The sequence below is a fragment of the Ursus maritimus genome, unplaced genomic scaffold (assembly GCF_017311325.1).
Source record: "Ursus maritimus isolate PB19 unplaced genomic scaffold, ASM1731132v1 scaffold_19, whole genome shotgun sequence".
Classification (NCBI taxonomy): Eukaryota; Metazoa; Chordata; class Mammalia; order Carnivora; family Ursidae; genus Ursus; species Ursus maritimus.
In genome coordinates, this window is record NW_024424341.1 from 44,706,460 (window position 1) to 44,732,053 (window position 25,594).

A 25,594-nucleotide genomic window follows, 5' to 3' on the forward strand; every position below is an offset into this window, starting at 1 on the left:
GGCTGCTCAGGGTAGGCCTTGTTGAGGGCGCACCTTAAATCCTGAGACCTGAGGACATGTGGGAGTTAATTATGCAAATAAAAAAGGGAAGAGTTGTTTATTTTTTTATTATTTTAAAGATTTTATTTATTCATTTGAGACAGAGAGATACAGAGGGAGTATGAGAAGGCGGAGAGGCAGAGGGAGAAGCAGACCCCCTGTTGAGCCAGGAGCCGACGTGGGACTCAATCCCAGGACCCGGAGATCATGACCTGAGCCGAAGGCAGATGCTTAATCATCTGAGCCACCCAGGTGCCACTGTTTGTTTGTTTAAAGATTTATTTATTTGTTTTAGAGAGAGAGAGAGAGAGAGAGAGAGAAAGAGCACAAGCAGTGGGGGGGAGAGGGGAGGAGCAGAGGAGGAGGGGGAGAGAGAGACTCTCCAGCAGACTCCATGCTGAGCGCGGAGCCTGACGTGGGGCCCAGTCCCATGACCCCGAGATCACAACCTAACCAAAATCAAGAGTCGGACACCCAACCAACTAAGCCACCCAGGCCCCCGTTTGTATTTTAAGTAGGCTCCATACCTAGCCTGGAGCCCAATGTGGGGCTTGGACTCACAACCCTGAGATCAAGACCTGAGCTGAGATCAAGAGTCAGATGCTTCACTGACTGAGCCCTACAGGCACCCCAGGAAGGGGAGAGTTTTAAGGGAAAAGGAACAGCAAGTGCAAAGGCCCTGAACAGGAAGAAGAGACAACAAGGAGTATAAGAGGGTGGTGGGGGGATATGTGAGGTCTAAGTCAGTGGAGTGTAGGGGTCATGTTAAGCGAAAGAAGACCATCTCAAAGATTACATACCATATGGCTGCATATATTTGACATTCTCAACAATACAAAACCACAGCGATGTTAGAAACGATCAGCGGTCATCGGGAGTTATGGGTGGGGAGAGGGTGTGGCTGCAAAAGCAATGTTTTGGGAGGATGCAACTTATGTTCTTATCTTGATTGCAATGGGGGTGTGTGTGTGAAATGAATTTACACATGTGATAAAATTCATTGAACTGCCCACCAGAAGAAAAAAAAGTTATTTTTTATGGTATGATCATTTTAAAAATAAAATTAAAATAATCTCTCCAGGTGATCTCAGTGTGCAGCCAATGTTGAGACACTGGTGATGGCCTTGAAGACCATTTAAAGGAGCTTTTCGTTCTCTTCAGAACCATGGGGAGCAAGGGAGGGGCATCCTTGAGATGGGAACCCCCAGGAGGATTCATACACTGAGGCGGTCCAGGGAGACCACTCTTTGGTCTGAAGGCGCCAATACTCTGGTTTGTTTCATGCATTCATTCAATAGTTATTCAGCACCTAAGTTGTGCTGCCTGTACCTGGGTAACAAAGCAAGACAAAAACTAAACTACTCCTTCCTCTTACCAGGTAAGGAGAAAGGAGTACTTTAGAGATTGCAAGGGGGAAATCTGGGAAAGGAGTCAGAAGCCTGTATATCTGCTCCCCACACTTGGCTAGAGTCCCTGTGCTGGATTCCCTGGAACCTGGGGTTCTCATGGAGAAGTTTTTGGGGGTCAGAGTGAGTAGACAGTGTCCCTCAAATGCCACACTGATCAAAGTGTTTGTGACTGTCACCCTTCGGATTTGGGGTTTCCATGAGGATTTGGGGGGATCTCCCATCTGTGTGGCGCCCTATTTATCTCTCCACTCTGGCCCCGCCTCATCCTTGCACCCCTATCCCTGCCTCAGTCTCCTCCCTGGCTTCTAGACTCTAACCCTCTCTCTTATCTACTCTCCCACTGGGCAGCCAGGGGGATCTTCTTTATTTTTTTTTCCAGAGGGATCCTCTTAAAGCCTAAATGTGAGTTTCTCTCCCACAGCTAGAATCTTCCACAGCTCCCCAGTGTGCTCAAGGTAAAATCAGTTCTTCATAATGAATATTTAAGGTCCCTCACAATCTAGTCCCAAAAGACAATTTTGTTTCTGGCTTCTCTCCTCTCCCTATACCTCTACGAACTCTAGTCCTCTTAATCGTCCAATGGCAGGTGTGGGAAGGCTTTGAACCTAGCCCCTCAGCCTGTCTCCTACCCTTCTGTCAAGGCTGCTCTGGCAGAGCTGATGAGGAGCCTGGGAGGCCTAATAACATGGTGATTAAGAGACCAGGCTTGGGGACTCTGGAGTCAACCTAACGGTCACCAGTAGGAGGCTGTTCTACTAAATTATGACTCTTGACCAAAACACAGGATTTACAGTAAATACATAGGATAAAGGAACACATTAGGTGACATCACATGAGTATAATCAGGGAACTACAGCACGTGGGGCATTCGACAAGACACCTGGGGTCTCAGGGTCATGAGATCCAGCTCTGCATCGCTGTTGTTGTTGTCGTCGGGCTCTGTGCTCAGCAGGAAGTCTGTTTGAACTTCTTTCTCTCCCTCTGCCCCTCCTGCCACACTGTCTCAAATAAATAAGTAAATCTGTAAAAAAATCATGAGGACTGTACCAAAAATATACCCCAAACACTAAAGAGACATAACAACCAAATGCAAAGCATGGATGGGCATGGATTGACTCTGGTTTAAAAAATAATAATAACAGCTATAAAAGCCATTTTGGAGTCAATTGGGGAAAACTGAACACAAATTCGATATTGATACTAAGGAATTATTGATATTTTCTTAGATGTGAGATGGTGGTGTGGGCATGTAGGAGGATGTTCTTCTTTTTTTCAGATTTATTTATTTGAGAGAGAGAATGAGCAGGGGAAGGGGCAGAGGGAAAGGGAGACAATCTCAAGCAGACTCCCTGCTGAGCAAGGAGCCTGAAGTGGGGCTCACCTCGAGACCCTGAGATCACAACCTGAGCTGAAATCAAGCGCCAGACATTCAGCCGACTGTGCCACCCAGGTGCCCCGTTCTTATTCTTAAGACATACATGCTGAGATGCCACAGGGTTTATAACTTCCTTTTTCTTTTTTTTTCTTTTCTAATATTTCATTTATTTATTTGACAGAGAGAGAGAGAGCCCAAGCAAGGGAAGCGGCAGGCAGAGGGAGAGGGAGAAGCAGGCTTCCAGCTGAGCTCGATTCCAGGACCCTGGGATCATGACCTGAGCTGAAGGCAGACACTTAACGGACTGAGCCACCCACGCGCCCCTGTAACTTACTTTCAAATGATATGGGGCACATGTTTATATTAAGAGGGAAAGAGGAGAGAAAAAGCAAAGGTGGCAAGGTTGCTGGATCTAGGTAGAGGGTGTATAAGTGGTCTGTGGTCATTCTTTAAACTGTGTTTGCCAATTTTTATGCTAAGTGTCAGAGAAAAATGAAATCATCAATGAGGAGAGTCCATACAACAGTACAATCTGCAAACGTTAAAAATGAGACAGATCAGCAAACCATAGAGAAAATTAACAAAGCCCAAGCTAGTTGTTTGAAAAGATCAACAAGATTGATAAAATCCCTAGCTAGACTGATGGAGAGAAAAAGAGAACAGAAATGACCAATATCAAGAGTGAAAGAGAGGTTATCTCTACAGATTCCATAGTTAGATTTGACAATTTAGATGAAGTGACGATTCCTTGAAAAACACAAGGAATGAAAGCTTGTGAAATAGAAAATATGAAGAGCCCTATATTTATTAAAGAAATTGAATTCATTATTTAAAAACTTCCCACAAAATAAATAAATAAAATCTTAAAAAAAAATACAAACTTCCCACAAAGACAACTGGCCTGAATGACTTTACTGGTAGATTCTATTAAAGACTAAAGGAAGAGACAACATAGAACGTCTCAAATTTGAGACGAAGCTATATGTGCTGAGATGGGAATGATCTTTCAAAATACATTGTCAAGTAAAAAAAAAATCAATGTGCAAAGGAATGAAAAGTATTTTCTCATTTCTCATAAGTGTGTATTCTGTCTTTGCAAGGATAGCCCATTGCCTTACAGGGAGGAAATTGAGGGGCTGAAATTCAGGAGTGGGAGAAAGACTAATCTTTCACTCTGCCTCCTTTCGTAGTATTTTACTTTTTTAAATATGAACTGTGCATGGAATTAAAACAAAACTGTTTAAAGACTTAGTTCAAGCTTTACCGGATTTATAGTCTGACTCTACGCACGTGTTCTGTGAACTAGGTACTGATAAAAGACTGCAAAAAGAGGCTGCATGGCTAAAATCTTGAGCCTGGGGTCTAGCGGATGAGGTCATTAAACCCATACTTGGCCACCCACTGGCTGTGTGATTTCAGGTAGGTAGCTCTACCTCTCTGAGCCTCTGCTTTTAACACCTGTGAATTAGGGGTTATGCGGTCAAAGATTAATTTTGCCTGGCTCCTGGGAGGTAACCTCTTGGAATATCCTGCTTGGTAAGAGTGTTTTGTTCACCTGAGGACATGCAGTGTCAGCTTGACCTCTGGAGGACCTAGAGACTAACGTCAATCATATGTGAGCACAGCGGTGACTGTGTGACTGACCCCCCAGCAGAAAGCCTGGACACCAAGGCTCACGTGAGGGCCCCTGGCTGCCATTCCCCGGGCGTGTCGTCACGCACTGGGGCTGGGAGCACTGAGCACTGTGTGCTCCATGGCCCTGGGAGAGAATGACTAGAAGTTTGTGCCTGGGGCCACCTGGATCCCCTGTGCCTCTTCCCTTTGCTATTTTTAATCTGTATCCTTGGAATAAACCCTGACAGTGAGTAAAACAGCTTTTCTGAGTTCTGTGGATCCTTCTAGCGAGTCACTGAACCTGAGGTGGTTTTGGGGATCCCCAAACACAGGAGTGGTGAACAGTGTGCACCTCACTGGGGGCACGGGCACCAGGGAGATCGTGCACACCCAGCACCTAACGATCATAGGCTGTACTTACTGAGCACGTCTGAGGACCAGGCTGCGTGAGCACATGAACGCACCGGCTCCTCACAACAGCCCCAAGAGACTGGCACTCTGATTCATGTTTCCTTTTTATTTTATTGTGAAATGTATGGTACATTCAGGAGTATAAAATGTAGGTGTATGACATGAAAAAAAAGTACTTAGGGGGCTGCCTGGGTGACTCAGTCGGTTGAGTGTTTGCCTTCTGCTCAGGTCAGGATCTTAGGGTCCTGGGATCGAGCCCCACATGGGGCTCCCCCCTCAGCAGGGAGTCTGCTTCTCCCCCTGCCCCTCCACCCACTTGTGCTCTCCCTCTCTCTTAAATAAATAAATAAATAAATAAATAAATAAATAAATAAATAAAATATTTTCAAAAATACTTAGAATATGAACAACTGTGAATCATCAGGTTAAGAAAAAAGGACAGGGAAGCCCCCAGAAGTCCCTACCCAGTTACAGCTCCTCCCATCGCCCGAGGTAACAATATCTCTGACTTTTGAGATAATCATTTCCTTTTTTGTCTTTCCTGAATGGTTCAGCTACCCATGTACATATTCCTAACACTAGTGTTTCATTTTCCCTGCTTTCAAGTGTATTGAACAGAATGATGCAGTGTGTCCTCTTTGGCATCTGGCTTCTTTCACTCACCGCTATGCATGTGAGATTTAACCATGGAGTTGGACGCATCAGGAGTCTGTTCCTTTTTCATTGCTGTATAATATTCCATATAGTTTGCCTTTGTAGCCCACAGTGCATCTCTACCCATTCTCTGGTTGATGGAGATTTGGGCGGCTTGTGGCCGTTACAAACAATGCGGCTGTGAATGTTCCTCCCTCTACATGTTTCCCGACGGCCACGTTCCAATTCTCTAAGATGTATGCTCAGCCTGGAACAGCTGGGTTACAGGTTACGTACGTTTTCAAATTGATTCAGTAACACTGCCGTCTTTCCTGTTTGAAGATGTAGTAATTGCAACAAGCAAGGTTAAGTAACTTTCCCAAGATCACAAAATCGAATTGCCTTGAACCTGGAGATCCTTGTTCAGAGCCCATGCTTTCCCTTAACACCCACTGGCACACGGTGGGCGTCTCACAATCGTGAGTGTTCTGCTGAGGGTTGTTGGGGGCTATGATTGGGGGTTTCCATCCCTGTCCCCGTTATTTTGAACTCTGTCCCCATCAGTTAATAATTAACTGCCCCCCAAGGAGTCTATGATCCTAAAAGATTTGCCTTGCCCTGGCTACTGCCTGGTTAATCAGTCACTCTGCCCCTGGCCGGGCAAGGGGCACTTGGTAGACCTCCTGCCTCCAAAGCCCCTTCACTTGCTCTAGAAGCAGCTAGGGGTTCATGATGCTTCGGACCTGTCATGTGCTCTGTTCCCAAGCTGGACCCTCTGCTGGGGGCTGGCAGCCCCTGAGCTTTGATGGTGGGGCTTTTCACCTCAAAGGCACAGGAGAACTGACACGAGCTTTGTTGGTGCTGCGGCTGTGTGCCTGGCCCCCCCTGGTCACACATGGCCTGGCGGTGAGTGGGGACCCTGGGGACTGGCCTTGGGCACTCCCAGGGCTGGGCTCTGAGCCCTTGCTCTCTGTCACTGCAGCTCCAGGCCTGGTCTCGGCGACTCCTGGGCTCCCGGCTCTCGGGCGCACTTCTCCGAGCATCTATCTACGGGCAGTTTGTGGCTGGTGAGACAGCAGAGGAAGTGAAGGGCTGTGTCCAACAGCTCCAGACCCTAGGCCTTCGGCCCCTGCTGGCCGTACCCACTGAAGAGGAGCCAGACTCAGCTGTCAAGACTGGGTGAGTAGGGCCAGGCCCCGGGAGGCTGGGAGGTTGGCCGGAAGGGGATTGGTGGGCTCCGGAAGCTAATGCCTGCTGGCTGGGCAGTGAGGCCTGGTATGAGGGAAACTTCAGTGCTATGCTTCGGTGTGTGGACCTGTCACGGGGCATCCTGGAGACCCCTGGCCCAACTGGGAACATCCTTATGCAGCTGAAGGTGACGGCGCTGACCAGTACTCGGCTCTGTGTAAGGGACTGGCAAGGTGGGGGAGGGAGGGTATGGCTGCCTACCAGGTCCCCCTCACCACTCCACCCACCACCCCATTCCAGAAGGACCTAACCTCATGGATCAGAAAACCAGGGGCTTCCTTGGAGCTAAGCCCTGAGAGGCTGGCAGAAGCCATGGACTCTGGGCGGGTAAGGATCTCAGGCTGGGAGAGAATGGATAGTTGGTGGGGACGTTGAGGGGGGGAGAAGTTCTCCGTACTTGGATGTAGCAGGCACCTGCCTAGCACCTGCTGGCAAGTAAGATGTTCGAACTATGTAACTACTGCTACTCCCCAGGCTTAGAACAATCGGAATAAATGCGGCTATAGCCCTAGGGTGTGGTTGGGATGGATGGAATATATGGGTCATCTGGGGGTCCTAGGTGAGGGCCTTGGGGCTGGAAGCTCTCAGAGGAGGGAGTGAGACAGTAGCTCTTTACCAACTAGAAGAAAGTAATCAGTATTTGGTCAATCAACTCAGCTATGTCGTATGTTGACTGGAAGTTATGATTAGGCCAGTGGGGTTTTGGTTTGGTCATTCATTCATTCACTCATTCATTCACTTCTTTTTCTTTTTTTTTTTTTTAGATTGAGATTTTCTTTCTTTTTTTTTTTTAAGATTTTATTTATTTATTTGACAGAGATAGAGACAGCCAGCGAGAGAGGGAACACAAGCAGGGGGAGTGGGAGAGGAAGAAGCAGGCTCATAGCGGAAGAGCCTGATGGGCTCGATCCCATAACGCTGGAATCACACCCTGAGCTGAAGGCAGACGCTTAACCGCTGTGCCACCCAGGCGCCCCCATTCACTTCTTTTTATTTACATATACTATTGCTACCCTCCCTGCCATTGGCACCCACTCGATCCTGTATAATGTCTATTTCTTTGTTATTGTGAGTTTGTTTTGCCAAGTACAGTGTTTGGGGGACATATTTTTCCAAGATTTTATTATGAAAACTTTCAAACATATGGAAAAGTCAAGAGAATTTTACAGTGAACACGGTTAACATTTAACTATACTTGCTTGAAATCGTATCTGTCCCTCTATCCATTCCTCCATCTGTCCATCAATCCATTTTATTTTTCAATGCATTTAAAAATAAGTTGCAGACATCAGCACAGGACCCTCCAAATGCTTCAGGATGTATATCGCTAATTAGAGCCTGATAATTATTTACAGTATTTTACTTCTTTTGAGGTAAAATGCATATGCAATGGTATATACAGGTTGTAAAGGTATCTACTGATTATATCTATTTGTGTATTTCACAAATACACACACCTGGGCAATTCAAGTCCCTATTAAGGTACAGAACATTTTCATCACTGCAGAAAGTTCTGTCCTGCCCTTCCCCATCAGCCTGAGAATAGAATTTTAAATGTATACAGATAGCATGGTTATCTCTCTCTTTCTGTTTTCTGTTTTTCCCCTGAGCACTCTGATTTTAAGATCCGTCCAAGTGTCTCAGTGTGCATCTAGTCCACTGCTTCTAGCCGCTGCTCCTGGCCGCACAGTGCACCTCTCCAGGGACGGACCCGTCGGGGGGCCTCCGGGCCTCCACCACCACAAACAACGCTGTGGGGGAGGTGGTGTTCCTTTTACATTTTTTTAATTTGTCATTTTTAAAATGTGTCGCAGAACACATGGACGCAGGACTTCATGTTTCAGAGGATCAGCTTTAGAGTATAACAGAGTTTTGTCTCTTTATGAGCTTTAGTTTACTCGTGGGGACAGTGAGAGCAACTTCTTCCTAGGGCGGTTTTAAGGATTAAAGCCCCTGCCAGGCTGGCATCTGACTTCACAATGAGCAGAGGGGCCTTCCTCATCCTTGCGTCACATGCTTTCCTTGGCATCCCTAATACAAACCCCTGGTTTTCCTTTTCCATCTCTTCTGCCTCATTCTTAATCCTTGTTAGGTTCTTTTCTGTCTGTCTCTTCAATATGGCGGTTCCCCAACCCTAGCTCCTGGCTCCTGCCTCCTCACTCCTTACCCACCCTGCAGCCTCAGTTTCGCCACTGGGTACTCATGAGGCCCGTGTTTGTCTCCAGCCGCAGCCTTTCTCCTGAGCCCCTGGACATCCTCTAGACCCCTCACACCTACCAAGTCCCCAAGCCTGCACCCCTTCCTGTCCCCATCTCAGAGACAGCCCTCCCATCCCCGTCTCAGTCCCTACCTCAGGAGAAGGTGAAGATTGGGTGAGTTAAATATTTGGTGAGGTACCCGAAATAGCACCAGGCACCAAGTACGCCCTCTTTGAGGTGGCCATCATATGTAGGGAGTCTCACCAGCTACTAACTCCACAGAACTGCCCCCAGACTCTGCCCCCAGCCAGGGGGAGACAATTCTGACTGAGGAAAAGATAACTGGGCAGGTGCCCCGGCTCTTCCCTCCTTCTGGAGAGTTTTCTCCACTAAGCTGAGGGGGGGTTGCCACAGCCTGATCCTGGGGTGTTCCATTAGCAGAACTAGACCTGCGTCTCCACAGGACTCTGCTGGGTCTGGTAGAACTAAGTCCCACCTATTCCTCCTTCTCGAAATCCCCAATTTCTTTGAACCCAGCTGGACTCCTTGAGTCACCAGCTGCTCACATTAACCCTTGGAATCTCCATAGCAAGAACGTAAGTTAGGGACAATTATTATCTCCCCTGTGCACCCCCAGGGGTGGAGGAAATGATGACCAAGACAAACTCCCAGTCCTTGAGGCACTCATTTGCCAGTCAGGGAGGGGCAAGAGACACTCAATTACTAAAACCAAAGCCAATAACTAACAAGTATAAATAAGCATTGTAGGGACCAATAAGGCTGAGGAAGGAGAAGGGAAAGCCCCAGAGAAGGAGTTGCAAATGTGAACCAGGGAAAACCTTGTTGAGAAGGTGACATTGAGAAAAACACCTGGAGGAGAGGTAGGAGTGAAGCAAGTGGACATCAAGGGGAAGAGTGTTCCAGGTGGAAGGAACCGCCAGAACAAAGGTCCTGAGGCAGAAAGGTACCAGGCATGTTGAAAGACTAGCAGGGAGGCCATCATGGCTAGAGGGCTGTGAGCTCAGGAGAGCTGAGGAGATGAGAGCAGTGGGGCCAGACGGGTGGAGACTTGTGGGTTGCAATGAGGTTGCAAAGCAATGCCTTAGATGAGGATATTGAGGTCCTAATAATACCAGGTGACAACTGTGGCACCTACTAAGACCTGGCTACTCTTCCACACACTTTCTATGTGTGAATTCCTAGTCTCTCACTCACCGAGCTTCAGTCTCCTCACTGGTAGTTTGGGATAATTCTCTACCGCGATCATTGTGAAGATTATATAAATAAGATAGTATATGAAGTTACCTATTATTATAATGACAATAACATATATTGAGTGCTTATCATTTGCTAGCCCCACCCCATTCTTAGGTCCAGGCACGTCTTACAGTTCAACACAGCAACTCCATGAGGGAAATGCCATTATCCTCTAATTGTTGAAAAAATAGACAAAAATTGAGGCTCAGAGAGGTTATATGACTTGTCCAAGGCCATACAGTGAGTGGTGGAGTCAGGATTCAAACCCAGACCCTGGGCTCCTAACCACTTTATTCACCTCAATAAATAGTTCTATGTGATACAGCTCTGTTTCCTATTTCTAACAATTTCTAAACTTTTCTCCCTTCTGGGTGGTGGGGGAGAGGAGACCTAGGCCCTGGAAGGATCCAATCACCTGAGCCATTCTCGCCTCCCTGCTGCTCCCCCAGGATCTCCAGGTCTCCTGTCTCAACACCCAGCAAAACCAGCATCTCCAGGCCTCTCTGAGCCGCTTACACCGGGTAGCCCAGGTAACACCAGCCGTGGCCAGCCTCCACCACGTGTGCTGGACACCCTGAGGCCTGACCGTGGTCCCTCTCACCCTCAGCATGCCCGGGCCCAGCACGTGAGGCTGCTGGTGGATGCCGAGTACACCTTCCTGAACCCGGCTCTCTCTCTGCTGGTGGATGCCCTGGCCATGCGCTGGAACGGCCCCGGGGAAGGCGGGCCCTGGGTGTGGAACACTTACCAGGCCTATCTGAAGGTGTGTGGTGTACTCTGGGAGACCACGGGCTGGGGTCCTGGGGCCCTGACCTGAAGCTGCCGGGGTGCCCCACCAGGACACACACGAGCGGCTGAGGCGGGCCGCGGAGGCCGCTGACAGGGCTGGCCTGGCCTTCGGAGTCAAGTTGGTACGAGGGGCATATCTGGACAAGGAGAGAGAGGTGGCTCGGCACCACGGGACAGAAGACCCCACTCAGCTGGACTATGAGGCTACCAGTCGGAGGTAGGACTGGGCCAGACAGGCCTTGGAAATAAACATCTGACCTTTCATCCCGGCGCGCTGCCCGTGATGTTGAGCACCCTACGTATGTTCACATATCATTTCCTCTCCCTTGTCCAGGGCATCGTCACTTCCCGCCTCCTGTTTGGGTTCCCTGCTCCCTCCTTTGTCCACCACCACAACCCCTACCGCACAGGCAGCCAGGGGGAGCCTGTCAATATCTAAGTCAAACCACATCCCTCCTCAGTTCAAAACCCTTCCATTGCTCCCATTGCACCTCAATAACCCCCAAATCCTTACAGCAGCCCCCAGGCCCCACGTGATCTGGTATTGTCACCTCAACTTCTCTTCTGCCCCACTCTGTTCCTCCACACTGGCTTCCTTGATGATCCCCAGGGCCTTTGCATGTCTTGTTCCCACTGCTTAGAATGTTCTCCCTCCAGACAGCTGCTTGGCTCAATCCCTCACCTCTTTAGGTTTCCACTTATTTGTACCTCCTCAGGGGACCTTCCCTGCCCTCCCTACCAAAAACTAGAACACCCACACCTACTCTCTCCCTCAATTTATTTTTCTCTTTAGCACTTACCAGCATCTGAGGTTCTATAGACTTTTGTATTCGATTGCACACTGTCTATCTTCCCCTCTAGAGCGTGGGCCCAGGAGGGCAGGGGTTTCTGATTTGTTCATTGCTGAGCGCCCAGTGCTCAGAACTGTGCCTGCTACACGGCAGCAGTTCGGTACAGATCTGTTGAACACATAACCCCCAAGCAGTAGGCACTATTATCATCACCCCTCCCCCCATTTCACAGAGGAAGGAACCCAAGCACAGAGAGGTAGAATCACTTACCCAAGGTCACGGAGCTAGCAAGTGGCAGGGCCAAGTTCTGAACCCAGCAGACTGACTCTAGAACCTGGATTCTTACCCACCTCAAATCAGCCTGTGCTGGGAGCAAATTTTGGATGAACTCCTTGGGCCGCCATCCCGTGACCCTGGGAAGAACGAAAGTGGTCCTTTACCATATACTTTCTGATCACCTGATTTAGATCAGGACCTGTGCTGGACCCTGGTCCCAGTACCAGCTAAGGTAGTCCCCAGGCCCTGTCCTCCTAGAGCTTACAAAATCTACCTCCATTTCACATCGGATCCAGGAGAGGTTTGTAGAACCACAGGGACTGACCCAAGCTCACAGGACAAGGGGCCACACCATGGCCAGAAGCTAGACTTGCATCCGAGGCCCATGAGGGCTCCTATGTACGTTTGTGCCCCAAAGGCTTAATCACTGGCACCGTTATTATTATTTTTTACTAAGATATAATTCACATACCATAAAATTCACAATTTCAAAGTGTACAATTCAGTGCATTTTAGTATATTCACAAGGTTGTGCAGCCATCACCACTAATTCCAGAACATTCTATCACCCCCCCCAGAAGAAACCCCATGTCCACTGGCAGTCACTCCCCATACGCCTCCCCCTCAGGCCCTGGCAGCCTCTAATCTATTTTCTGTTCCCATGGTTTTGCCTCTTCTGGACATTCCATATCAAGGAAGTCATACGATGTATGGCCTTTTGTGTCTGGCCTGTTTCACTTAGCATAATGTTTCCAGGGTTCAACCACGTTGTCAGATGAATCAGTTCTTCATTCCCTCTTACATCTAAATAATATTCCACTGTATGGATGCACGACATCGCGTTTAGCCACACATCAACTGATGGGCATTTGGATCGTTTCCACTTTGGACTATTGTGGCTAGTGCTGCTCGAACATTCGTGTGCACACTGCTCTGTAAATACACATTTTCAATTCTCTTCAAAGCTCACTTCTCTACGAGTGGAATCGCTGGGTTCTGTAATTCCCTGTTTAACTTTCTGAGGAATTGCCAGGTGGTTTTCCAAAGCTGCTGCACCATTTTGCATTCATACATTGCACATTCTGAATAAATAATAAATTTATGTGATTAAAAATCAAAATGTGGGGTGCCTGGGTGGCTCAGTCGGTTGAGCATTTGACTCTTGGTTTCAGCTCAGGTCCTGATCTCAGGGTCATGAGAGTGTGGCCCTTGTCGGGTTCTGTGCTCAGAGCAGAGTCTGCTTGGGATTCTCTCTCTCCCTCTCCCTCTGCCCCTCCCCCTGCTTGTGTGCATGCTCTCTCTCTCTCTAAAAGATGAATAAATAAATCTTTAGAAGAAAATCAAAATGATATATGTGATACCTGGATAGCTTAGTTGGTTAAGCGTCTGACTCTTGATTTTGGTTCAGGTCATGAACTCAGGGTCATGAGATCGGGCTCTGTGTAGGGCTCTGCTCTGGGTGTGGAGCCTGCTTGGGATTCTCTCTCTCCCTCTTCCTCTGCTCCTCTCCCCTACTTGCTCTCTCTAAAAAAAATCAAAATGATGTGAAAATGAATACGTTGACATACCTCACTTCCACCCAAGTCCCCCTCTCATTTTGGAGTCTCCTTGCCCTCCCCAGGTGACTTACTTTGGTTAGTTTCTTACACATTTCCTAAGTTCCTTTATCCATAAACAGACAAACACAGAGATTTGTGTGTGCGTATGTGCAAAAGGCATCATGCCTACACACTGCTCCTTGCTTTTCCACTCCATTGCATATTTTAAAGGCAGAATAGTCTAATGATAATAAACCCAGGCCCTGGAGCATCAGACAGCCTAGGTTCAAATCCCAGCCCAGTCACTTTCAGCTGTGTAACCTGGGGACAAGCTTCGGTCTTCCCCTCTGTAAAATGGGGATAACCGGGACATCTACCACATGGAGCTGACTCGAGTGAATGTATGTGGGTCAGGCAGAACACTGGAGGAAAGAGAATTCCAAGCAAAGGGGTTTAACTAAAGGAAATGTAGTAAAATGTACTCTTTCTATAGACTATGGGCAAGGTTAGGGGAACCCCTAAGAGCATGAAGCTGTTATGACCACTGTTCCAGAGCTGAGGAAGTGGGGGCCACCCTAAAGGTGTTACCACGCACGGGACTGTCAGCGTGGGCCAGGGCGGGTGCTAAGGGGCGAAATACCCCAAGCTCCCTCTCCTCCCATCTTCTGAGCTCTTGCCCATTCCTCCATGGGTGATACAGGACATAAAAGTCAGCTTCCTGGGGGGCAGGGAAGGTCAGAGAACAGATCTGGGGGGCAATGGAGAATAACCAGTGTAGTACGCAAAGTCCTTAGGGTGGCACTTGGCTGGCAGCAAGCTGGCAAAGCATTTGCCAGTCAGTTTACCTTTCCGTATCACCGCCCCAGTGTCCTCACCCTTCTTTAGTGCCTGGCGCTGCACTATCCTTTGTGCGCCATCGTTCATTTGAGTCAGTCCCCACCGACAGACAGTTGCATTACTGCTCCTTGTGTTCCGTGGCCAATGCTGCAGTGAATGACCTTGGGTAAGTGTCATCTCGTGCACAGGGATGCGGCCCTTTGCTGTGAGATGGCCATTGAGCCAGGGGCTTTATGACACCCTCATCTCACTCCACCCTCAACAGTGCTGTTAGGTGAATTTGAATTGTTACAAGAGAGGAAACAGGCTCAGAGAAGGGCTATCCTTTGCACCTGGTGCAGGTGAAATGGGGGTATTGTCTGACTCCAGAGTACTTGCCCTTAAGCACCCCACATCCCGAGGACAGGAATCCTGAGTCCCTGGGGGCTGACCTTTAATCACTAGGTCCCATCAGCTGAACAGAATGTCTTCCTTCAGTTACAGCCACTGCCTGGAGCTGATGCTGACCCATGTGTCCCACCGTGGCCCCATGTGCCACCTCATGGTGGCTTCCCACAATGAGGAATCTGTTCGCCAGGCAACTAAGCGGTACATAGAGGGATGGGAAATGGGTACCCACAAGGAGGACCCCTCGACTCCTCTCCCTTGCTCACATGCCAGGGATGGGCAGAGGGTGGCGGACATGGAATAGAGGGAGAAATGGTGAAGGGCCAGTAGGTCCACAGGGATTCAGGGGAGGCTATTCAAAATATTTAACCCCCACCAAACCTGTAGGCCCCAGCTAACCAAGACATTGCTCCTTATATGCTGGGGCATAGGGAGGTCTGAGGGTCCTAGGGAAGGAGCTGGGACTCACTGGCGAGCTTCCAGGAGCCTGAGAGCAATGGTTATTTATCATTGAGTTTAGAAGTACTTCAAAATTTTAATAACTGGAACAGCCATGTGGGTGCATAATGGCTGACTTTCAGCTCTGGATCCAGCCACTGTCTGGATTGATGATGTGGCCTTTTCTGTAGCATGTGGGAGCTGGGCATTCCTCTGGATGGGCCCGTCTGTTTTGGACAACTTTTAGGGATGTGTGACCACGTCTCCTTGGCACTGGGTATGTGAATGGCCCATTCTCCCCATCCCACCACCATGACCCACCCAGCCCTCAGCTTCATCCCCTCCCAGCCAAATCCCTTCTCCCACTCCCAACCAGTGCCTGCCCAGGCTCCCCTCCAGAGCCTAAAGCTGGGCCAGCCGCCAGACTCTTCCAGATAGATCTGTGGTTCCGATATCTGAAGGCCTTGCACGCCTGTCTCTGAGCCTGCCGTCTGTCGCTGTTGCTGGTTCTTGATCATGGTGTCTTGTTTCCTGTGTGCTGTGTTATCTTGCCTGTCTTGCTCCCCGGGGTCTGAGACCAGAAGATTTATGTTTTCTTCTGCCAGGTGCTAAGGGGTACAGGACCAGTTTACCCTAAATTCAGAGCTTGAGGTTTCCTGAGGCATCTCCTGGGTGCAAATTTGAGCTACAAATATGTGAGGCTAATCCCTGGCCTTGATCTCTCAGAGATGGGTTTCTGTTTTCTTCACTGCTCCACTTATGGTCGAGGCCACCATTCTCTGTGAGTGGGCAAAGGTGGGAGGGTTGACTTCTGGTTAACTCTTGACACTGAGGGCGCAGCTTAATTTGAGGAAGTGCTCCATTACAACTCACCCTGGTCAGGCTCTGGGCCTCGATTTCTGCACCCCCTCAACTCTGTGAGGTCATCAAATTTTGCCTTCAGGGTGGAAGTGCCTCCTTCACGTCCTTCCCTCTTTGGATTTTCACTTTCTCTTAATGCTTGGATTACTAAATTCCTTACTCTTTTGGCAGTATTTTAATAACTTTGGGAAGATTTTTCTAAATGTTTACTGCAGGATTTTAAGTTTTTTCAGTGGGAAATTTTCTCCAACTGACCTAGTCTGCCATGTTCTCAGAGACGGAAGTCTCTGTTCTAGATGGGGCCTCCCCCCAAACATGAGTTTACACCCTGCCAACACTCTCCCCACAGGGCAGGCCGGCTATGCCGTGTATAAGTCCATCCCTTATGGCTCCCTGGAGGAGGTGATCCCCTACCTGATCCGGAGGGCCCAGGAGAACCGGAGTGTGCTGCAGGGTGCCCGCAGGGAACAGAAGCTGCTCAGCCAAGAACTTTGGAAGAGAGTGTTGGGGCGGGGCCTGAGGGCACCCCATTAGCATCCCCAGGGGTCATGTGGTTAATAAAGACCCTGAGCCATTGCCCAGGCTGCTGCCCTGCACTGAAGCTGCCTCCTTGGGGAAGGGCTATCTGTGACCTCAGTAGGCCCAAGCTAGGCTGCAGCTCAAGGGAGACCACTAGCTGACCCTAGAGCATAGCAAGGGCATTGATTCAAACACGAATGATGCCTCCCCCTAACCCTGAGGCAGCCTATCCTGCAGTGGGCCTGGAATCAGCTTTCCTCAGCCAGTCAATGACTCCTGTGTGAACTTTCTTCACTCCAGGGGATCCCCAGATGAAGAGCAGGCACTGAGGCTGGGAGGGATAGAGGGAAGAGGCAAACCACTTTTTCATTTAATAAGCATTTACTGAGGCTCCTTCTGAGCTATGCTCTGAGCTGAACAATGCTGGGGACACAACAATGACAAAGACAACTGCAGGCCCTGCCTCACAGGGCTCAGTCCAGTAGGGGTAGACAGACTTATCTTCAGACTGTGACAGCCTGGTGGATCAAGAGGAGACACCTGGTGATCAAGAGGCTTCCCAGAGAATTCATAAAGATAACCAAGGGAATACTGAGTAGAGCATTCAAAGGCAAGGGCGTGTGCGCAGACAGAAAAGTGTGAAATAGACTGGGGAGTGGGAAGACAGGGATGGAAGGTAGGCGGGCCAGATAATGCCATCTTTGATGCCAGATTTCAGGGCTTGGAATCTGTCCCAAGGGCTCAGGGGAGTCAGGAGGGTTTCAAGCAAGGGAGGGACAGAGTCAGGTCAGCCAGACCTGACTTTAGTAAGAGTCCCTGGCTACCATATAGTGACTGTACCAGACTGGGGAGACAGGCTGGGAGCCCAAGGGAAGCTGGAGTAAGAAATCCCTGCAGGCAGTTGGAGCATGGCAGGGCTATAGCGAACGGAGGAGGCAGGACAATCTGGAGGCTGAGTGGATGGGCCCCCGGGCTGAGAGGCTGGTTTGGAGGGAGACATTGAAGGGCGAGGCCCACAGCTCTGGCTTGAAGCGGGGAGACCCTGAGATGGGACTCGGGGAGGAAATGCAGTTTTGAGGAGATACTGCCAGTGCGGGACCCAGTGGATGGGAGGGCCCCAGGGGATTTCCAAGGGGGAGGTCTCCAGGACACCATGGGGCTCCAGGTTTGGGGCAAAGAAATGAGGCCGGGATTAGGGAAAGAGGAGACAGCCTGTGGTGTTGGTGAGAAGCATGGGAAGAAGACAGCCGAGGGCAGCGATCAGGAAGGGCCCAGTACCTGGGGGAAACAAGTCCTGGGGCAGGCGTAAGGAGAGGGTAACGTGTACCGCAATGCAGATAGCTCCGGTGTGGTTATCGCTTTCCCTTTTCTCGTATCACCTCAGCGTTGTAGGGGCGGGGGCGGCGGGGGGCCCACTGCGCAAGTGCAAGGCACTGATGCGCATGCGCCCCTGATTCCTGCTCAGTCCGACGCCGGAGCGAGCGTGCCCCGGTCACGTGGCAGTCATGTGGCGATCACTCTAGGAGTCTAACGGTAGGTGCAAAGATCTGTCCCCTGGGGCCTAAGCCCCAGAATCTCCTTGGAGCTCAGTGGGCCCTCAGACTAGACCCCGCCCCCCAGACCTCCCCCGTCCCTTATACTCCTCCTTCCTTCCCAGGCCTGGTGGCCCGCAGATCCGACCCCTTATAGGAATCCGGTTCCCAGCCTATAGACGCAGCCCTCAGACCCCTTCCGTCCTCATCCCCTTCCCCTAGCCCGCAGACCCCACCCCAACACCCAGAGGCTGCCCTGAACCTCAGTCCGTGTCCCAGCCCACAGAGCCTGCCTCAGGGCCTCAGGCCCTGCCCTGACTGCCCTCCTCCCTTCCACCCCCTCGCACAGCATGGAGACATCATCCCCTCTCGGGCCCCAACACTTCCTAGGCCCCTTTTCCACCAGACCCTTTCCCTAAACCCCTAGTCTCCTTTCCTCAGCTCAGATCCTATCCCTGGAGCCCTTACACCCCCTCCGCCAGACAGAATACCTAGCCTCAGACTCACTTAGACCCCAGACCTGCCAGTCTGTAGCTCTCCCAGATCCCACCTCTTTTCTCATTCAAACACCTAACAGCAGAGCGGATTCCTCCTGAGACCCATCCCTTTCTCAAGCGGCCCTCCAGGACTCCCAGCCAGGTCTGTTTTTCTTGCTCCCAGAGGTCCTATCTTCCCTTCTGTCTTCATGAGACCCCCTAGGTGATCCCTGCCCAGGAGCTGAGCGAGGCCGGAGCCCACAGATGCCCTCCCTGCGCTCTCGCTTCCCCGTGGAGCTGGGCTCTGTTAGGGATCCAGAAGGCCAGGTGGGACGACTGCATCGCCTGGCTGTGGCCGGGGGCCCAGGCTGGGGCCTCACTCGGCTCCTGCGGAGAGGTGAGGATTCGGCTCCTGCAGGTGCCTGCGGGAGCCATCTCAAGAGGCCGTGTAGGAGGTGGGACTTCAGTGGGCCAGTTGTGTACCAGGCACTATTGTGTGCCAGCCTCTGTGATGGGGATTTAAGGATTTAAGGATTACCTTCTGGGTCATTGTGAATGAAATCTATCATGAGAATTTAAGAGAGTGGTGAGGATGAAGTAGATACACCGAAAAGAGTGGCTTTGTAATTACAAGAGCCGGTCATGCAACTCCCCCTCCCCAACCCCAGGGTGAAATAGCCAGTGCAAAGGCCTTGAGGTCAAAACAAATTGTAAGTAGCAGCAGGGGAGGAGGGGGACTCGGAGAGGGCTGAAGCTAAGAGGCACCAGCTACAAACAGGAAAGGGCCTCTGAAGTAGTGGGTGAATTCTGTTATATTTTGTTGTGTGTGTGATGGGAAGCCATTGGAGTTGTAGGCAGGAAATTAACATCTAATTTACAATTTCCATTTTTCACTGATTTTTCTAAGTCGATTGTGTTTCTGGCCACTTTCTGAACTTAATAATTGTAAATTTTTATTCTACAGTTTTTGTTACCTACAAATGGTGACAATTTGGTCCCAGCCCTTTAAACTCTAATTCTTTTTTTCTTCGTGTAAGGTGTTGGCCAGAACCCCCAAACCTTGTTGTCAATGGACATCTCTTTCCTTGTTCTTGATAGTAAAGGGATTATTCTGTATTTCTCCATCAAGTATCGTGGGTGCTCTCGGGTTTTGGTTTGTAATTTTTGTAAAGTGAGGAAGTTCCCATCTATTCTTAGTTTTTTGAGGTATTTGCCCCCCAAACATAAGTAAGTATTGAATTTCATTTTTAAAAACTTATTAATTTAGTGATTCATCACTTACATATACCACCCAGTGCTCATCATAACAAGTGCCCTCCTTAATACCCATCACCCATTTAGCTCATCCCCCCACCCACCTCCCCCCATCAGCCCTCAGTTTGTTCTCTGTCATTAAGCGTTTCCTATGGAAATTTTGAATTTTATCAGGTGCTTTTTCTGTATCTGCTGAGCCAAATGTGATTTTTGTTCTTTAATCCATGAATATGTTTTCCTACATTGATTGATTTTCTTATGTTGTATCGTCCCTGATTTCTGGGAATAAATCAATTGGATAATCCCTTTTAGTCTGTTGAGGGGGTTAGCATTCCATAAATGGAATTGAAATATGATTTCATTTTTGGTTCTGGAAACTTACCTGGCTTTGAAATTAAGGTCATTCTATCTTCATAAAAGGAGTCTTGCCCTCTTTTTCTGTCTTTTTGTTTGTTTGGTTGGTTGGTTTTGGAACAACTTGTACAAGATTGTCTATACATGAAATGAAATGATTACCATTGTAATGATTATCTATATCGTGCAGTGATTTGTGTTTTAAGAACATCCTTCTGCAGGGCAAGACAAATGCAGAAAACCAGTGAGGATGCCATTGCAAAAGACAGTGGGCTACTGGGTAAAATAGAATGCAGTAAATGTGATATTCAGATATTCCTAAAGGACCATGTTTGGAGGGATTTTGTAACAGAGACCAAGCTGGGTTGGGCCAAGTGCGTGATTGATTTTAGCCGTATCTGCCTAGGACATAGGACTGCAAGGACAAAGACAGCATGCATTTGCCCTCAGTAGGGAGATAGGCGAGGGCCTAGGGGAAGAATTCGGGATAATGGGTATGGAGAGGAGGGGTTGGAAGAGAATCTGGTCAGGATGGTGGGGGGAAGGGATTGGCATAAGTGGAGTGCAGAGGAGGTTGCTACTTGGATTCGGCTCTTAGAAGCAGTATTCAAAAATAAACTTGAGATTTTGCCTGATAAAATCCAAAGAGTTTGCTTTTCTTGAAGAATTGGCTGCTGGCCACATGGGACCTGTATATATACACTGAATTAGAGCTGGGTGGAGGCTGCCTGCCCTGGACAGTGCACGAGGCTCCTGTCAGCCGAGGTCCCTGAGACATACACTTCCACCTGGCCCCCCGGGCACCTATGTGTGATTTTGACACTTCTGGGATGGCAGATGGGTGTCAGCATAGCAGGTGGATATCACCCCTTGTTGCAACTCTGGGGACTTACTAATGGTGAGCGCTGTGTTGAGACAGATTCTGAGCAGAGTTCCCAATGGTTGGAGGATGGGGGTTCCAGAACATACAGATAGAACCTGGAGTTGAGGGTGACCCAGGCAAGGAGGGACTGCGGGGACTGGGAATTGGCAGAAGTATTGTTGCATAGCAGCCCCCAGGACCTCTGCCTCTGGAGTAAAGGGCAGGGACAGTCCTAAGTGTTGCTGCCCCATAGTTGTCCAGGTGGATGGCGAGAACTCTGCTGGGCAGACGGGGCTCTTCCTCTCAGCGCTGCTGGGCCACAGCTGTGCCGTGCAGCTCTTGCTGACCTTTGGCGCCAACCCCAACCAGTGAGTGGACCGATGACCATGCCCCCACACTCCCAGGGGTCTGGGTCTGAGCCCCAGAGAGCCTGAGAGTCAGGGCTTTCCTCCCCAGAGACCACTCCCTCATGACACCTTTCCATCCTGATGATCCTTCCATCCCCACTGATCTCTCGCTTGTTCTCTGGACTAACCCCTTGTTCTCCAGGGACTATTCCCATTCTGCCACTACCTCCCATGCTCACAGTGAGACTCTCACCTCTCAAAGGCCCCACTGTGTCCCCAGGTGACCCCTCCTGTCCCGGTATCCACCTCCCATGTTCACTGTGACTCCCCTCATCCCTCAGTGCTTCCATCCTGCCACCACTTGTCCCTTTTCTGCCCCTTTCCTAATCCATTTCTGTCCTCATTGTTCCGCTGCAGCCGCTGCCTTGATGGCAGCACACCTGTGCACGCAGGCGCCTTCTCGGGCCGCAGCCTGGTGATGCTGCACCTGCTACAGGCGGGGGGTGACCTGCGTCTGCATGACCAGCAGGGTCGCACGCCTCGGGACTGGGCAGAGCAGGGTGGTGCTAAGCAGAGCTGGGAGGTGAGCAGTGGCCCAGGTGGGGTGGGGGCATATAGAGCCGGCACCCCCGTCTGCTTCACTGCACACGTCCCCCATCCAGGTGCTGGAGCTGTTAGAGCTGTGCCGAGCCCACATATCAGCGCTAGTGCATGACGGTGAGTTGGCAGCCAGTGCATCACTGGGCCAGTTGCAGGCCGGCTCTAGACACAGCCTGTGTGGCTCCCTGTCCTTGCTGCGGCTGGTGCGTGTGGACAGGTAACTATCCACATCCTGAAGCCCCCTCACCCACCACCTCCAGCTGCCCTAGACTCACCCCTGGACTTCCCTTTGCCCCAGGGCGCCGAGGCCGGAGCACATCAGAAGACCCCCCCAAATTCCAGCCTTGGGGTTTGGCCAGGTAAGTGGTAGAGGTTGGGGGAGCAGGGAACACCCCTGTCCGCTTTGTGCCTCATAGTCCCGCTCCCCATCCCCAGCTGAGCAGCCTGTGGCCACTGGGGCTGGTAACAGGCATACCCCTCGCGGACCCCAAGGAGATGCTGCCAGCCCAGGGCGAGCCCGACCGCACCTACGAGAGCAGCTCCCACACCCTCATGGCCAAGTGAGAGAGAGCCCCTCCCACACCCCCTGCCTAGCTATCCAGCAGAGTTCTGGGAGGTGTCCAGCTCTCCTCCTTCCCTCGTAGGAAGACCCCCCATTTCAGACCTGTGGCTCTTTCCCCCTCTCCATTCTCTAGCCTCCTGTGGAGGGGCCACCCTGTGACAGCTCGGCAGCTGAAGGCACCTGGAACTCAGCCAGATGTGCTGTTGGCTGACCTTCAGCACTGCAGGTACACCACCCCCGGCCTTGCCCCAGGCTGGCCCAGCCCCACAGACCAGTCTCCGGCCTGCCCTCCGGACTCAAGTGTCTCACAAACAGGAGGCCAGGGAGTGTGGCAGTGGCCACAGTTACGGTCTTCACCTCTGGGCCAGGACCTGGCAAGGAGCCCTCCTGCTGGAGCAGCCACCCTTCCCCCACACTGTAAAGTGGGTCCCAGGGCTGTGTGCGGTGTATTACAGGCCACAGAGGGGTGGCTGGGCATGGGGAGGGGTACCCCAGATGGGGTATGAACTGGGTGTTGGCCCTGCGAGCCAGGTCTCAGTTTCTCCTCTGTCTGGCGGCTGGTGCAGATCGTCAACCCCTGGCCCATGCTGATCTGTGCCCAGGAGCAGCCCCCGCCATGCAGGTCGGGGCCTCCTGGTGAGTGGCCTGCTCTCCTCCCGCCCAGCACCCTGCACCACCCCAACCTGCTGCTGCTGATGGCACTGAGCCCATCAGCGGACCTGTCAGGGCTGTGCCTTCTCTTCGAACCCGTGTGGCTGGGCTCCCTGCATGTGGTGCTTCACCCACGCGGGCCGAGTCCGGGAGGGCCCTGCACTGTGCCGGGCCTGCTGCCTGGCCACCTGCTGCTGCAGGTGCTGGAGGCCCTGCTGTTCCTGCAGGCCCGCTGGCGCGCTCATGGCGGCCTCAGCTCTCACGCCGTGCAGCTGGTACGGCCAGGCCTGGCCAAAGTGGGCAGCCTGGAGCACGGGCGCCCGCTGCACCAGCGCTGGCTGCAGCCCAGGTGAGTGCCCGCCTCACCTTTCTGCCCCTGTATCCCTGTCCAGTGGCCCCTGGCTCACCAGGCCCCTCGGCCTCCACAGGTCACAGCAGGACTACGCCCGGGGAGGCCCAGGCCCAGGGCTGCCCCCGCCTCCTGAACTGTACCCCTGGCTGCCACTTGAGCTCATCTGCGGTGACATGCCTGCTGCCACCTCAGATCTCTACAGCTTTTGCATCTTGGCCCAGGAGGTGTTCACTGGTCAGTGAGTGATCCTACACCCTGCCCCACTGAGGCCGCCCTCTGGTTTGGGTCCCCCAATCATGCTTCCTCACAGGAGAGCTGCCCTGGGCCGGGAGAAAGGGGCCAGAGGTGAAGGCTAAATTGGAGGCAGGTGAGAGCCCGACCCTGGATCCCCTGGTGCCGGCCCCCTACCAGGCCCTGGTTCAGGCTGGGCTGGGCCTAGGGCCCGCTGACCGCTGGGGCAGCCTGCAGAACACTCAATACCTGCTGCGGGAAGCCATGGCCCAGGTACGGGACAGGTTGGCCAAGGTGGGTGGTAGCCACGGAACCTTAGGCAGGACCCGTGTCACACACGCAGCCTCCTTTCCACAGGACTCAGCTCCTGAGGTGAGTTCCCCGAGGCACTGGACCACACGAAGCCCTGTGTCTCAGGGTTTCCTACCAGGTTAGAGGGCATGGAGGGGGTGGTAGCCGGTGCTGAGCTCAGCTCTGCTCCCCATGTTCCAACCAGCTGGTCTGTCCCCCCAGAGACACTGTACTGTGAGGTGGCCCCCAGAGCCCAGACTACACCCGGGCCTGTGCCCCCTTTGATGTCCCTAGGCCCTTCCCCATGCCAGGTAGGAGCCAGAGCAGGTATATGGAGGACCAGGGGAGCTACGGAGCACTTGGGCCACTCATGCCAGCTCCTGCCATTGTCTCTGCAGGCCCTGAAGACGCCAGAGGTCACAGGCCACAGCAGAGTCCAGAGGGCCACAGCCTGGGACTCAGGCAGCAGCTTGACTCTCGGCAGCAGCCCGAGTCCCGGCCTCAGCGTCTACCCAGGCTCTAGCCCTGCAGCCAGGATCAGCCCGCACTGCTGCCTGGAGCCCAGCTCAACAGTATGGATCCCGCCAGTGACCTGCGCGACTGTCCATTCATTAAACTGTGACCCCTCACCCCAGTTGTCACCAACCCGTTTCCCTGGCTGCCTCTCCTTTGACCAGGGACCCCCCCCGGAACCCCCCAACTGTCCTCTCACTGACCTGTGCCCACTGACCAACCCAGCTTCCCCCAGGGCCCTGTGCTGCACTCCAGCCTTCAGGACTCAGCCTCCCTTCTGGGGACCCAGGGTTCTGTGGAGCAGTTTGAGAGGAACTCAGCCAAGATGCCAGCCCTGCAGGGGCTGCAGTGGCACACACACAGGGCTGCCCTGCTGGACCCCCACCCCCGCCCTGTGAGCCCACCCCCTGCCTGCTGACCCACACCCTGGAGGCTGCTGGCAGGGAAGGCCACGAGGGCGGGTGAAGCAGGGGACCCTGAGCCTGTCCCCTGGCCCGTTTCACCCTCCCAGGCCCATCCTGAGCTCCATGGCTACTGGGGGGCAGCTCCAGCCTTTTTCCCCTGCAGGAGCCCAGTCCTGAGCTGATCAGAGGAGGTCGCTTCTCCAGCCTGCAGAAGTGAGAACTGGGCCCTGCTGGGGACCCCTGGGGCCCTTTCCTCGTCCCCGCAGTGACCCCGGCTCCACCCCATCCCACTGCTCCCCAGGATGGACCTGCTGGAGGAGATCCTAGCAGAGCTGCGAGATGGACGCCGACTCGGAGACAAGCCCAGCCTCGACCCCGCTCCTGACACGGATTCTTAGAGGGCCAGTGACTGCCTATCTGCAGACACCGCCCCTCAGAGCCTCCCAGGAGTGACTTCCCATGCAGCACTTGCTGAAATGATGAAGTGATAAAGTAATCCATCTGTCTCTGCCTCTTTGTTCCCTGAGTCTGGCCCCATCATGACA

At 51.8% G+C, this 25,594-nt stretch overlaps 2 protein-coding genes across 11 annotated transcripts; both read left to right on the forward strand.

The window, feature by feature from the left end:
- The first annotated feature begins 6,099 nt into the window (after positions 1–6,099).
- PRODH2 (proline dehydrogenase 2) lies at positions 6,100–16,869 on the forward strand. 3 transcript variants are annotated; one of them, XM_008712225.2, is made up of 10 exons: positions 6,100–6,387; positions 6,464–6,660; positions 6,748–6,886; positions 6,970–7,056; positions 10,634–10,714; positions 10,792–10,947; positions 11,024–11,190; positions 14,893–15,003; positions 15,432–15,517; positions 16,451–16,869. In XM_008712225.2, the coding sequence occupies exons 1-10, from the start codon at positions 6,211–6,213 to the stop codon at positions 16,633–16,635; spliced, it is 1,386 nt and encodes a 461-aa protein (XP_008710447.2). In that variant the 5' UTR covers positions 6,100–6,210; the 3' UTR covers positions 16,636–16,869. The 3 variants fall into 3 exon arrangements, with proteins under 3 accessions (XP_008710447.2, XP_040488781.1, XP_040488782.1); XM_040632847.1 differs by lacking the exon at positions 15,432–15,517 and having other exon boundaries at positions 16,451–16,475; XM_040632848.1 differs by lacking the exons at positions 10,792–10,947; positions 15,432–15,517 and having other exon boundaries at positions 16,451–16,475.
- A 1,186-nt stretch (positions 16,870–18,055) lies between these two features.
- Positions 18,056–25,555, forward strand: LOC103682523 (inactive serine/threonine-protein kinase TEX14-like). Of its 8 annotated transcripts, XM_040632739.1 has the most exons (17): positions 18,056–18,153; positions 18,843–19,025; positions 21,352–21,466; positions 21,863–22,028; positions 22,108–22,262; positions 22,344–22,404; positions 22,481–22,605; positions 22,741–23,029; positions 23,174–23,607; positions 23,687–23,844; positions 23,921–24,114; positions 24,199–24,271; positions 24,355–24,443; positions 24,531–24,704; positions 24,881–25,039; positions 25,213–25,262; positions 25,351–25,555. In XM_040632739.1, the coding sequence occupies exons 2-17, from the start codon at positions 18,893–18,895 to the stop codon at positions 25,445–25,447; spliced, it is 2,472 nt and encodes an 823-aa protein (XP_040488673.1). In that variant the 5' UTR covers positions 18,056–18,153; positions 18,843–18,892; the 3' UTR covers positions 25,448–25,555. The 8 variants fall into 8 exon arrangements, 7 of the variants coding, with proteins under 7 accessions (XP_040488673.1, XP_008710354.1, XP_008710357.1 ...); XM_008712132.2 differs by having other exon boundaries at positions 24,531–25,039; XM_008712135.2 differs by having other exon boundaries at positions 22,741–22,833; positions 23,272–23,607; positions 24,531–25,039.
- The last annotated feature ends 39 nt before the right edge of the window (positions 25,556–25,594 follow it).

Excerpts from the sequence above, each read along its gene's own strand:
- PRODH2 (XM_008712225.2), top strand. The coding sequence starts at position 6,211 with ATGATGCTTCGGACCTGTCATGTGCTCTGTTCCCAAGCTGGACCCTCT. Across the intron at positions 7,057-10,633 it reads AAGCCATGGACTCTGGGCGG|GATCTCCAGGTCTCCTGTCT; the intron begins GTAAGGATCTCA and ends CTGCTCCCCCAG. Across the intron at positions 10,948-11,023 it reads CTTACCAGGCCTATCTGAAG|GACACACACGAGCGGCTGAG; the intron begins GTGTGTGGTGTA and ends GTGCCCCACCAG.
- LOC103682523 (XM_008712132.2), top strand. The coding sequence starts at position 18,893 with ATGCCCTCCCTGCGCTCTCGCTTCCCCGTGGAGCTGGGCTCTGTTAGG. Across the intron at positions 23,030-23,173 it reads CCCTTCCCCCACACTGTAAA|ATCGTCAACCCCTGGCCCAT; the intron begins GTGGGTCCCAGG and ends CGGCTGGTGCAG. Across the intron at positions 24,444-24,530 it reads TAGGCCCTTCCCCATGCCAG|GCCCTGAAGACGCCAGAGGT; the intron begins GTAGGAGCCAGA and ends TTGTCTCTGCAG.